At 52.0% G+C, this 13638-nt stretch overlaps 1 protein-coding gene across 1 annotated transcript in view; it reads right to left on the bottom strand.

The window, feature by feature from the left end:
- HOOK2 (hook microtubule tethering protein 2) overlaps positions 1–13638 on the bottom strand; it is a 35048-nt gene that overhangs the window by 5037 nt on the left and 16373 nt on the right. The window contains exons 5-16 of the mRNA XM_069767239.1: positions 10995–11127; positions 7990–8057; positions 7284–7346; positions 6834–6914; positions 2563–2726; positions 2243–2383; positions 1901–2102; positions 1718–1828; positions 1473–1560; positions 444–510; positions 225–362; positions 45–132 (exon numbers count right to left, since the gene is read on the bottom strand). Coding sequence (XP_069623340.1) covers positions 45–132; positions 225–362; positions 444–510; positions 1473–1560; positions 1718–1828; positions 1901–2102; positions 2243–2383; positions 2563–2726; positions 6834–6914; positions 7284–7346; positions 7990–8057; positions 10995–11127 — 1344 coding nt within the window. The remainder of the gene's footprint in view (positions 1–44; positions 133–224; positions 363–443; positions 511–1472; positions 1561–1717; positions 1829–1900; positions 2103–2242; positions 2384–2562; positions 2727–6833; positions 6915–7283; positions 7347–7989; positions 8058–10994; positions 11128–13638) is intronic.

Below are 13638 nucleotides of genomic sequence, written 5' to 3'. Positions count from 1 at the left end.
TTCGGACAGTGCAGACCGATGGTCACACATAAGGGGGCACTCACGTCTTCTGCCCGGCTGCCCTGCTCCTTCAGTTGTCTCTGCAGATCCTCAATCTGAGCTCTCAGCTCCTGGATTTGCTGCTGATTCAGCCTAAAATGAGGAACAGTCAGCATCGCTGGAGGTCTGTACAGGGGCCGCACTTGGAGGGGTCAGATGCACTCGGACCCCCGCCACCTCCTCACCGGTTCTCGCTCTCCTGTCTGTTGCGGCCGCGGTTCGATTCTTCCAGCAGATTCTGCAGCTCGGACAGACGCTCCTGGTACGAGGCCTCCTGCACACAAAGCATCTTATTCTCCTGCTGCAGACGGAGCACGGTCTCCCTACGGGAAGCACAGGGGTCAGTACAGAGCCGCTGTATACAGCCCCCTACCCAGCGCTGTATACAGGCAGGGGACGCTTACTTCAGCTCTGCAGGAAGGATCTCTGCAGCGAGGTTGTCCACCGTAGAAGACAGTCCAGAGAGGGCATCTGGGAATAGAGGAATATCTACAGTGTATGGCCAACATCGGTATCCATGGGCAAAATGCCTCCTATTGTATGTACTATCAGCACCCATGGGTGAAGTGCTTCCTATCCACCATCAGCACCCATGGGTGAAATCCCTCCTATCCACCATCAGCACCCATGGGTGAAACACCCATTATATGTACCATCAGGACCCATGGCTGAAATGCCCCCTATCCTATATACCATCAGCACCCATGGGTGAAATCCCTCCTATCCACCATCAGCACCCATGGATGAAACACCCATTATATGTACCATCAGGACCCATGGCTGAAATGCCTCCTATTATATGCACCATTAGAACCTAGAGGTGAAATGCCTCCTATATACCATATGTACCATCAGGACCCATAGGTGAAATGCTTCCTATGCACCATCAGCACCCATGGCTGAAATGCCTGCTATCCCATGCACCATCAGCACCCATAGGTGAAATGACTATCCTATGTACCATTAGCACCCATGGGTGAAATACGTCCTATTATATACACCATCAGCACCCATAGGTGAAATGCCTCCTATATACCATCATCAGCACCCATGGGTGAAATGCCTCCTATCATATATACCATCAGCACCCATGGGTTGGATGCTTCCTATTATATTCACCATCAACACCCATGGGTGAAAGGTCTCTTACTATATGTGCCATCAGCATTCAAGGGTAAAACTCCTCACATACCATCAACATCCATGGGTGAAACACCTCCTATTGTATGTATGATCAGCAGCCATGGGCAAAGCACATCCTTTCAAGTACCATTAGCACACATGGGTGAAACACTATCTATAATATGGAGGAACAGACTCTGGCTAGCCGGCTGCATGCTGTATGTCGCAATGCACCACCCCCATCACAATGATCCAAAGTGTTCCTTTAAGTAGCAACTAATGTATGTAATATGGAGGCAGCGTCCTCTCACCTGCTTGTACCAGGCACGTCTGCTGGAGGTGCGAGCACCGCAGCTCTTCATTCGTCTCGCGCAGAGAGTCTCGCTCTGCCAGCAGCCGCTAAGAGGAAACACATGACAGCGGTTGGTCGGTGACTGTGCCCCCTGCTGGTGAAGAAGCAGCCGTGCCAGTGGACAGACGCTCCTGGGATAAGCAGCAGGCGCCCCCCCCCCCCGATCTCTGGATACGACCCCATAAATGTAGGACGCATCCTCACCTCTCGCTCCTTCTGTAAAGCCTCAAACTTTTCCTTTAAGGTCTGGAACTCGAATTGCCACTTCTCGGCCCGCAGAGACTCGGCGGAGTGTTTCCTGTTCATCTCCTGGACCTGCCATGGTGACAGAGGGCAAGGTAACGCTGCACCCATCACACACTTCCGTGTTGTTGTAGTCCGCCCTACCTGTCGGCTCAGACTCTCCACCTGTCCCCGGGACGCGTGCGCCTTGTGCAGCTCATCCTCCAGCTGACACGTGCGCTGCATGTACAGAGTGTTTCGCTCCTCTAGGAGCTTCACCTGGCGGCGCAGATCGCCCAGATCTTCCAGCTTCTTCTTATAAGATTCAACCAGAGACTCCAACTTCCCCACACGGTCTGAAGAGTGCCTGATGGGAGAAAGGCAGAAACGAGGGGCCACGGTCAAATCTGTCCCGAGGGGCTCCAGCAGGTGTGTGAAAGTGAGCGGCACCGGATACCTGCCCAGAAATCCAGAACACTCCCCTTATGATCGGGTCCCCACCCTTACCGGAGTATGTCCATCTCGTCCCGCAGAGACTGGGCTTCGTGGGCCAGACCTGTTAGGTCCTGGTTACGCTGATGTAGGTCCTGCACCTCCCGATCCAGTTCCTCACACCGCTGCCGGTAGTCATCACGCGCACTCTCCAGCCTGGAAGAAGGAGATGTGGTCACCAAGGCAGGTAAGATCGGCCATCTTTGACCATGGGGATCATTACCAAGCATTAGACAGCCCGGTAATTAGCATATTTATGCAGAGGTCCCTCCCCTATCATCACGGTGTCAGTCTACACTGCAGAGCTGTCATTCTACTCTCGGCTCGGCTTGTACCTGTAGTTCTCTTCCTGCAGTTGCTCGATCTGACTCTGCAGCAGGAGCATCTTCTTGCCGAACATCTGGGGGGTCCCAGTTTCTCCGTGGGGTGAATCCTGCCGCTCTCGGAGGGCTCGGTTCTCGGACATCAGATTACGCTTCTCTTCCATCAGCAACGAGATCTTAAAAGGCGTAAAAGGTCGGGGGAGGGGAGGGTGGCACGACACGGGAAGGAAAGGAGCAAGGTGCACAAACACGGCGTGAGAAGGGTTAAGAGGAAGAGGAGGGCAAGTTAAGGGGAACGGGGGTCAGCGGCGCACCGCCTGCTGTGCAACTACAACTCTCAGCATGCACTTGGGAGTTTTAGATTCACAGCAGGTTACTGTGTGAGGATCAACAGCTATTGGCAAAAGTGACTTAAGGAGCAGGCCGCAGTGGAACTACAACACCTAGCATGCCATCACAGCTGAGAACTCCCAGATGGCGCCAGCCCAACCCTTTCATGACTTGTAAAAATGTTTGTCAGGCAATCCCATGCATAGGGGGCGGGGGGCAAATTATGGAGATCGCATGCAACATTCTGCAAACCCCCTCACCCTTGGCGACCCACCGTACGTCCTGGGGTGGGGAGATGTGGTCTTGTGTGGCACCTATGGCAGAGGAGACCGTGGCTTCTGGTCTGTGCCCACACAGGCTGCCGGCAGACATATATATAGCACAACCGGGAAATAAGAAAGCGGGACAGCTGACGGGCGACAGCTGCTCCATGCTTCCCTCTCTCCACCCTGCACGGACAGTAAGGACTGGGGGGATATGTGCGGCCAACCTGCACGGACAGTAAGGACAGGGGGGATATGTGCGGCCACCCTGCACCGACAGCAAGGACGGGGGAGGGGATATGTGCGGCCACCCTGCACGGACAGCAAGGACAGGGGGGATATGTGCGGCCAACCTGCACGGACAGTAAGGACAGGGGGGATATGTGCGGCCAACCTGCACGGACAGCAAGGACAGGGGGGATATGTGCGGCCAACCTGCACGGACAGCAAGGACAGGAGGGATATGTGCGGCCAACCTGCACGGACAGTAAGGACAGGGGGGATATGTGCGGCCACCCTGCACGGACAGCAAGGACGGGGGAGGGGATATGTGCGGCCACCCTGCACCGACAGCAAGGACGGGGGAGGGGATATGTGCGGCCACCCTGCACGGACAGTAAGGACAGGAGGGATATGTGCGGCCAACCTGCACGGACAGCAAGGACGGGGGAGGGGATATGTGCGGCCAACCTGCACGGACAGCAAGGACGGGGGAGGGGATATGTGCGGCCAACCTGCACGGACAGTAAGGACAGGGGGGATATGTGCGGCCACCCTGCACGGACAGCAAGGACAGGGGAGGGGATATGTGCGGCCACCCTGCACGGACAGCAAGGACAGGGGGGATATGTGCGGCCAACCTGCACGGACAGTAAGGACAGGGGGGATATGTGCGGCCACCCTGCTCGGACAGTAAGGACGGGATGGATATGTGCGGCCACCCTGCACAGACAGTAAGGACAGGGGGATATGTGCGGCCACCCTGCACGGACAGTAAGGACAGGGGGATATGTGCGGCCACCCTGCACGGACAGTAAGGACAGGGGGATATGTGCGGCCACCCTGCACGGACAGTAAGGACAGGGGGGATATGTGCGGCCACCCTGCACAGACAGTAAGGACGGGAGGGATATGTGCGGCCACCCTGCACGGACAGTAAGGATGGGGGGGATATGTGCGGCCACCCTGCACGGACAGTAAGGATGGGGGGGATATGTGCGGCCACCCTGCACGGACAGTAAGGACGGGGGGGATATGTGCGGCCACCCTGCACGGACAGTAAGGACAGGGGGGATATGTGCGGCCACCCTGCACGGACAGTAAGGACAGGGGGGATATGTGCGGCCACCCTGCACGGACAGCAAGGACAGGGGGGATATGTGCGGCCAACCTGCACGGACAGCAAGGACAGGAGGGATATGTGCGGCCAACCTGCACGGACAGTAAGGACAGGGGGGATATGTGCGGCCACCCTGCACCGACAGCAAGGACGGGGGAGGGGATATGTGCGGCCACCCTGCACGGACAGTAAGGACAGGAGGGATATGTGCGGCCAACCTGCACGGACAGCAAGGACGGGGGAGGGGATATGTGCGGCCAACCTGCACGGACAGCAAGGACGGGGGAGGGGATATGTGCGGCCACCCTGCACGGACAGTAAGGACAGGAGGGATATGTGCGGCCAACCTGCACGGACAGCAAGGACAGGAGGGATATGTGCGGCCAACCTGCACGGACAGTAAGGACAGGGGGGATATGTGCGGCCACCCTGCACCGACAGCAAGGACGGGGGAGGGGATATGTGCGGCCACCCTGCACGGACAGTAAGGACAGGAGGGATATGTGCGGCCAACCTGCACGGACAGCAAGGACGGGGGAGGGGATATGTGCGGCCAACCTGCACGGACAGCAAGGACGGGGGAGGGGATATGTGCGGCCAACCTGCACGGACAGTAAGGACAGGGGGGATATGTGCGGCCACCCTGCACGGACAGCAAGGACGGGGGAGGGGATATGTGCGGCCACCCTGCACGGACAGCAAGGACAGGGGGGATATGTGCGGCCAACCTGCACGGACAGTAAGGACAGGGGGGATATGTGCGGCCACCCTGCACAGACAGTAAGGACAGGAGGGATATGTGCGGCCACCCTGCACGGACAGTAAGGATGGGGGGGATATGTGCGGCCACCCTGCACGGACAGTAAGGACGGGGGGGATATGTGCGGCCACCCTGCACGGACAGTAAGGACAGGGGGGATATGTGCGGCCACCCTGCACGGACAGTAAGGACAGGGGGGATATGTGCGGCCACCCTGCACGGACAGTAAGGACGGGGAGGGGATATGTGCGGCCACCCTGCTCGGACAGTAAGGACGGGAGGGATATGTGCGGCCACCCTGCACAGACAGTAAGGACGGGGGGGATATGTGCGGCCACCCTGCACGGACAGTAGGGACGGGAGGGATATGTGCGGCCACCCTGCACGGACAGTAAGGACGGGAGGGATATGTGCGGCCAACCTGCACGGACAGTAGGGACGGGAGGGATATGTGCGGCCACCCTGCACGGACAGTAAGGACGGGAGGGATATGTGCGGCCAACCTGCACGGACAGTAGGGACGGGAGGGATATGTGCGGCCACCCTGCACGGACAGTAAGGACGGGAGGGATATGTGCGGCCACCCTGCTCGGACAGTAAGGACGGGAGGGATATATGCGGTCACCCTGCTCGGACAGTAAGGACGGGAGGGATATGTGCGGCCACCCTGCTCGGACAGTAAGGACGGGAGGGATATGTGCGGCCACCCTGCACGGACAGTAAGGACATAGGGATATGTGCGGCCACCCTGCACGGACAGTAAGGATGGGGGGGATATGTGCGGCCATTTTGAGACTGGAGGTCAGTGCCCATGTTTGTGTGCAGGTGGGCACAATCTCTAGTAACCGCTGACGCCCTCCCACCTTACATACACAAGTGACGCACAGACGACACGGGGCACAGGCAGCAGACAAGCGCGCGGAGACCAGGCAGAGCGTATCAGGGACAGGGCCGATCCCTGGCACTGATCGCTGGGCATTGCCCCGGGTTAGGCATTGCTGGCATGCAATAAAATAAAGGGTCAGGATTAGAGGCGGCGGGTACGAGGCAGGCAGTACACTCACCCAACATCTCCGGATCACAAACCAAACTCAGCTTAAAACCTTTTTAGAGGGTGAAATCACTCAGTGAAGAGCCACGTTTAGAAGATGCCCGGCCCACCACCACCACCCCCCAAGTCTGCAGGTCAGGGACCACGCCGGGGGACGGGCCACATCAGACGATAGGAAAAAAATGGGAACTTCCCCTTTAAAATATCATGAGTTCATGACGGGTGCAGGTATTGAAAGACTATAATTTGATGATCAATGAGGATTGTCATAGGGACGGGGCTCTGACAACCCCTAAGGTGTGTAAAATGGATTTCACAGTAATGGCGGCCCCGGCGTGGAGTCTCCCAGCAGACCGTCAGCAAATGCTAGATGCAGAGGTAGATGGTGACGTCACCCATGACACCCCCGGGATATTTAGCATCAGGGGTCCATAATAACCCCCCCCAAAAAAAAAAAAAAAAAAAGCAGACTACGCTGCCACCATCACCACAAACATGTGCAACGAGCAGCGAAGGCGCCATCGCCCCGCAGGGCAGTACCTGCTGCTCCAGCTCGTGGCAGCGGTGCAGGATGCCCGTCTTCTCATCCGTGTCCTCACTGATGAAGTAATATTTACGGGACTGGGAGGAAAGAAGACAAAATGGAAGAAGATGAAGAAATCTATCACATGGTCTATTCCAGTCACAGCCAAAGCTGCAAGAACACAGGCTTCTTGCAGCTTCCTGCTGCCCTGCTGGTTCCGTATCATCACTAAGCATTGTGGGGCTGCACTGGTAACACGGGGGTCTGCAACGTGCCCCTCACCTGTGGAATACAACTTCCAGAATGCCCTAGCATACTGGGAGTTGTGGTTCCAAAAGAGCCAGAGAGTCGCGGGTTACAGAACTACAAGTCTCACTGGAGATAGAGAGGATTATGGAGGGGACGCTTCCAATAAAGAGGGGATATAAAGCAGCGCGGGGCCACAGAGCCGCACGGGGGCCACTTACCTGACTGTCGTAGTTGACGTAGCTGTCGGGTGTCACAGTGTCCGTAGGTTCCTTGCTCAGGAGCTGAAGGGGTTAATACACAGTCAGCAAGTACAGCCGCCATGCGGTACAGAACCTCACGGGCGAGTCTAGACCCCCCCCCCCTGGTTCTCACGGGCTAGTCCTCCCCCCCCAGAATCTAGCGGGCGTGTTTCCCCCCCAGGACCTCACGGGCGAGTCTAGGCCCCCCCGCCACCTCCCCCAATCTCATGAGCTAGTCTTCCCCCCAGAATCTCGTGGGCATGTCCCCCCTCTCCCCCCAGACCTCTCGGGCGGGTCCCCCCTCCCCCCCGGACCTCATGAGCGGATCCCCCCTCCCCCCCGGACCTCACCTCACGAGCGGATCCCCCCTCCCCCCCGGACCTCACCTCACGAGCAGGTCCCCCCTCCCCCCCGGACCTCACCTCACGAGCGGGTCCCCCCTCCCCCCCGGACCTCACGAGTGGGTCCCCCCTCCCCCCCGGACCTCACGAGCGGATTCCCCCTCCCCCAAATTATCCAGGACCTCACGGGTGACCCCAAACACCACAATGCCGTGACCCGGGGGCACGGCCCCTTCCCTCTTGATCCCCTGAACAGGAGCGCTAATCCCCCCAGCATTAGCGATAAGGATAATCCGTCAGGCGCGGCCATCTTTGGGTGGTATCCTCCAGACGGCGGCACCTACCTCCTGTATGGACTCCATGACGGCCTGCTGCACCGCCTCTCCCAGGGTCATGATCTGCTGGATGTGCTCTGAGCAAACACAAAATGCAATAAAAGTTCACAGATCGGGATATCGGTCACATGCCGGAGGCGCGGGGCGAACGTGCAGACGCCTTCCGGGATCCTCACCGCCATGGGGCATTTAACCCTACAATGCCAGGATGATTTTGTCACAAGATCTGTAAACTTTTACCTAACCTTTTTTTTTTTTTTTTTTAACGGTTAGAAATGGGGAGGGAAATCTATACGGTATATATTTTTTAAAGCTTTCACTACTGACAGGTTAACTGCGGGTCGACACATAAATAACCAGGTATAATAAAAATATATATATATATACAGTTAGGGCCAGAAATATTTGGACAGTGGCACAAGTTTTGTTATTTTAGCTGTTTACAAAAACATGTTCAGAAATACAATTATATATATAATATGGGCTGAAAGTGCACACTCCCAGCTGCAATATGATAGTTTCCACATCCAAATCGGAGAAAGGGTTTAGGAATCATAGCTCTGTAATGCATAGCGTCCTCTTTTTCAAGGGACCAAAAGTAATTGGACAATGGACTCTAAGGGCTGCAATTAACTTTGAAGGCGTCTCCCTCGTTAACCTGTAATCAATGAAGTAGTTAAAAGGTCAGGGGTGGATTCCAGGTGTGTGGTTTTGCATTTGGAAGCTGTTGCTGTGAGCAGACAACATGCGGTCAAAGGAACTCTCAATTGAGGTGAAGCAGAACATCCTGAGGCTGAAAAAAAAGAAAAAATCCATCAGAGAGATAGCAGACATGCTTGGAGTAGCAAAATCAACAGTTGGGTACATTCTGAGAAAAAAGGAATTGACTGGTGAGCTTGGGAACTCAAAAAGGCCTGGGCGTCCACGGATGACAACAGTGGTGGATGATCGCCGCATACTTAGTTTGGTGAAGAAGAACCCGTTCACAACATCAACTGAAGTCCAGAACACTCTCAGTGAAGTAGGTGTATCTGTCTCTAAGTCAACAGTAAAGAGAAGACTCCATGACAGTAAATACAAAGGGTTCACATCTAGATGCAAACCATTCATCAATACCAAAAATAGACAGGCCAGAGTTAAATTTGCAGAAAAACACCTCAAGAAGCCAGCTCAGTTCTGGAAAAGTATTCTATGGACAGATGAGACAAAGATCAACCTGTACCAGAATGATGGGAAGAAAAAAGTTTGGAGAAGAAAGGGAACGGCACATGATCCAAGGCACACCACATTCTCTGTAAAACATGGTGGAGGCAACGTGATGGCATGGGCATGCATGGCTTTCAATGGCACTGGGTCACTTGTGTTTATTGATGACATAAGAGCAGACAAGAGTAGCCGGATGAATTCTGAGGTGTACCGGGATATACTTTCAGCCCAGATTCAGCCAAATGCTGCAAAGTTGATTGGACGGCGCTTCATAGTACAGATGGACAATGACCCCAAGCATACAGCCAAAGCTACCCAGGAGTTCATGAGTGCCAAAAAGTGGAACATTCTGCAATGGCCAAGTCAATCTCCAGATCTAAACCCAATTGAGCATGCATTTCACTTGCTCAAATCCAGACTTAAGACGGAAAGACCCACAAACAAGCAAGACCTGAAGGCTGCGGCTGTAAAGGCCTGGCAAAGCATTAAGAAGGAGGAAACCCAGCGTTTGGTGATGTCCATGGGTTCCAGACTTAAGGCAGTGATTGCCTCCAAAGGATTTGCAACAAAATATTGAAAATAAAAATATTTTGTTTGGGTTATGTTTATTTGTCCAATTACTTTTGACCTCCTAAAATGTGGAGTGTCTGTAAAGAAATGTGTACAATTCCTACATTTTCTATCAGATATTTTTGTTCAACCCTTCAAATTAAACGTTACAATCTGCACTTGAATTCTGTTGTAGAGGTTTCATTTCAAATCCAATGTGGTGGCATGCAGAGCCCAACTCGCGAAAATTGTGTCACTGTCCAAATATTTCTGGCCCTAACTGTATATATATATATATATATGTGTGTATATATATCACACACAACGTATTACCTGATGAAAGGTTTTTTTTTTCCCCATGACACGCTGTCTTTTAGGTTAGCGGTAACTTTAGGGCTATAAGATTTGCCTTTATCGATAACATTTTATGAATTTTGCAATGGAGCACACGACTGGTTGTGCAGTTTCTTCTGAGCGAGGTGGGAATCTAGTATTTGGGCGCACGGCCGGGCTCGGAAGGGAAGACATGCCATCTGACTTTTGGGGCCCAATTTTTGCTGTAACATATGGCAGATGTCACATTTGTAGAGGCCCCTAAGGTGGCATAACACAGGGCAAGGATAGAGAAGAATCTCTGATGCGCTATGCGCCCCTCTCCGTAACTCCTGATTATTTGGAGAATTTCTTTATTTCTCGTCTCGATTCCGGAGATATTCACTTGTAAAGTCTAGAGTCTCATTTACAATTAGACCATAGGGGGCGCTACCACAGATCTGTCTCTAGGGGAGTGTACTTTTTCTCCTGCATTATGTTGACCAATCATGACTAACACGTGACATGCCAGAAGAAAAAAAAAAAAGATACGACCCCAGAAAGGTCAGATTGGCTTTCTCCTGTGACACATGCAGTCTCTGCTTTCCTCCATGATCTCATTGCTGGCATTTCTTGTGCAGAGTTCAGCAGAGATGTGCGTCATTACCAACACCTCCACACTGACTGCTGGGACATGACAGCTGCAAGAAGTGTTGGTAATGACTCTTCTCTACTCTACACAGTAGATGCCACTTATTTGATGCAGTGATTATTAGATCCTGACTATGGCATACGGCAGACATGGAGGACGATGGGCTGACACTGGGAGCGTTTTCGTGCAAGCTTCTCAGAGACCACAGCCTCTAAGTAGTTAAACTGCAGGGATCGCTAATTAGACTGGTAAAATTGGGGGCAAATCTTCCCTTCTATGTTCAGCTATGGCTCACCTTCCTTCTTGTCACAGCTGATGGCGCACCCCAGCACCAGCTGCACCATTTTCTTCAGTTCTGTGGTGTTGGAAAACTCCCCGATCATCGCAACATCTGGTACGTGATCCTCCGAAACCGGGTGTCCAAGAACCTGGTCATGAAAAACCCATCTCATAATGGTGTTGGCTTCAGAGCTGAAATCTTCCTTCATCATTGTCTGCACAGAACTTACGCTGGTGATTTAAAGTCTGGAGTCAGTCACCCAGTGCTGAAACATACTACTCCAATGAACTGTACTACAAGCCCAGCAGGCTTGCTGACGGTTTCCAGGATCAGTGCAAAACAAATGAAAGGAGTTTACTAAAATGCCCTTCTTGCTAAGCAGATTATAACTCTAGAAAGTTAAAGGAACAGACACCTGATTGATGTGCAGTGGCACTCAGTGACCACCAGGTGGCAGCAAGAAATAGCACAAGGCAAGTCAGACGTCCTGATGGGTGTGTTGTCCTGTACAAGAGAACGTCACACCGCCAGAAACAAACATCTGACCAAACCTCCAGAACGTCCCCAGACTGCCCAAACCATCCGTCTCCTGCCCGCTTGGCTGTGGAAACATTATACTGTAAATCCTGAGCAAATAAAAGAGGTCTGGATACACATGATGAGAGCATTATACTGCCTCTGTACAAATCCCTAGTTAGACCGCACATGGAGTACTGTGTCCAGTTTTGGGCACCGGTGCTCAGGAAGGATATAATGGAACTAGAGAGAGTACAAAGGAGGGCAACAAAATTAATAAAGGGGATGGGAGAACTACAATACCCAGATAGATTAGCGAAATTAGGATTATTTAGTCTAGAAAAAAGACGACTGAGGGGCGATCTAATAACCATGTATAAGTATATAAGGGGACAATACAAATATCTCGCTGAGGATCTGTTTATACCAAGGAAGGTGACGGGCACAAGGGGGCATTCTTTGCGTATGGAGGAGAGAAGGTTTTTCCACCAACATAGAAGAGGATTCTTTACTGTTAGGGCAGTGAGAATCTGGAATTGCTTGCCTGAGGAGGTGGTGATGGCGAACTCAGTCGAGGGGTTCAAGAGAGGCCTGGATGTCTTCCTGGAGCAGAACAATATTGTATCATACAATTATTAGGTTCTGTAGAAGGACGTAGATCTGGGGATTTATTATGATGGAATATAGGCTGAACTGGATGGACAAATGTCTTTTTTCGGCCTTACTAACTATGTTACTATGTTACTATGTAAATACATTATTGCCTTTTCAGTGAGGGGTATAGACCAGTATGCAATGGATATAAAAAGTCTACACAACCCTGATACAATAGCAGGTTTTGTCTTGTAAAAAAAAAAAAAAAAAAAAACCCAATTAAGAAAAATAATTTCAGATCTTTCTCCACCTTTAATGTCGCCCAAGGTCTGAAATCATTTTGGAGGTGGAAATAAAGCTAAAATGTGGTTGCAGAATTGTGAGCACCCAGTTATAATTGGGGATGTGGCTGTGTTCAGAAATAGCCAGTCACATTTGCCCTCATGTTACACAATAGTCCGTGCTCGGCCACCATCATTTACACGGATTCCGATTCCTGACATTTTCTTAGTTGGATTTTACAGTAAAAGTCACAACAGCCGACAACACAGCAAAGGGATCTCATAGGCAAAAGTTATCAGTTAGGAGAAGGGTAGAAAACATGTCCAGGACACTGGATATATCAAAGAAGTTGTGAAAACGTCATAAAGAAGTGGCTCAAATTTGTCACAACAGCGACATTACCTAGAACTGGACGTCCCTCAGTAATTGGTAAGAAAAGAAAATTAGCCCAATAGGCAGAAAGAAGCTGACCGTAACATTAAAGGAGCTGCAGGAGCTTCTGGTCAGTGCGGGTTGTGTCCTGTACGTGACAACAGTCTGCTGTATTCTTTATATGTCCGGCCTGTGGGTGAGGGTGGCAAGATGGAAGACTTTCCTTACAAAAAAGAACTATGTTTTACCAAAACCTACGTTAACTCTGACAAAAGCAGTAAACCTGTTATGTTCTGATGAGACCAAGGGGGAACTTTATGGCTCAAAAAATTCCTAAGGGTGCAAAGCCGACACTGTGCGTCACCAGAAGATCACCATCCCCACAGTGAAGCATGGTGGAGGCAGCGTTGTGCTATGGAGTTGTTTTTCAGCAGCTGAAACTGGGGCTTTAGTCAAGGTGGAGGGAATTATTAACAGTCCCAAATATCTGTCAATTTTTGCATTAAAACCTTCAGGCCTCTTCTAAAAACCTGAAGACAAATTTCACCTTTCAGAACAATGACCCTAAGCGCCTTCCAAATCCCCAAAAGAACAGCCTCACCAGAAGAAGATCAGAGTTGTGGAATAGCCCACCAGAAGAAGATCAGAGTTGTGGAGTGGCCTCACCAGAAGAAGATCACAGTTGTGGAATGGCCTCACCAGAAGGAGATCACAGTTGTGGAATGACCTCACCAGAAGAAGATCAGAGTTATGGAATGGCTTCACCAGAAGGAGATCACATTTGTGGAATTGCCGAGTCAGAGTACAGACCTGAACCCAAGGGACAATCTGTGGGTGACCTGATGAGGGCGCTGTACACAGGAGAAGCCCCCGGAATCTGTGGAGCTACTGCAAG

The sequence above is a fragment of the Ranitomeya imitator genome, chromosome 4 (assembly GCF_032444005.1).
Source record: "Ranitomeya imitator isolate aRanImi1 chromosome 4, aRanImi1.pri, whole genome shotgun sequence".
Lineage (NCBI taxonomy): Eukaryota > Metazoa > Chordata > Amphibia > Anura > Dendrobatidae > Ranitomeya > Ranitomeya imitator.
This window is presented reverse-complemented; position numbering and strand designations above follow the sequence as displayed.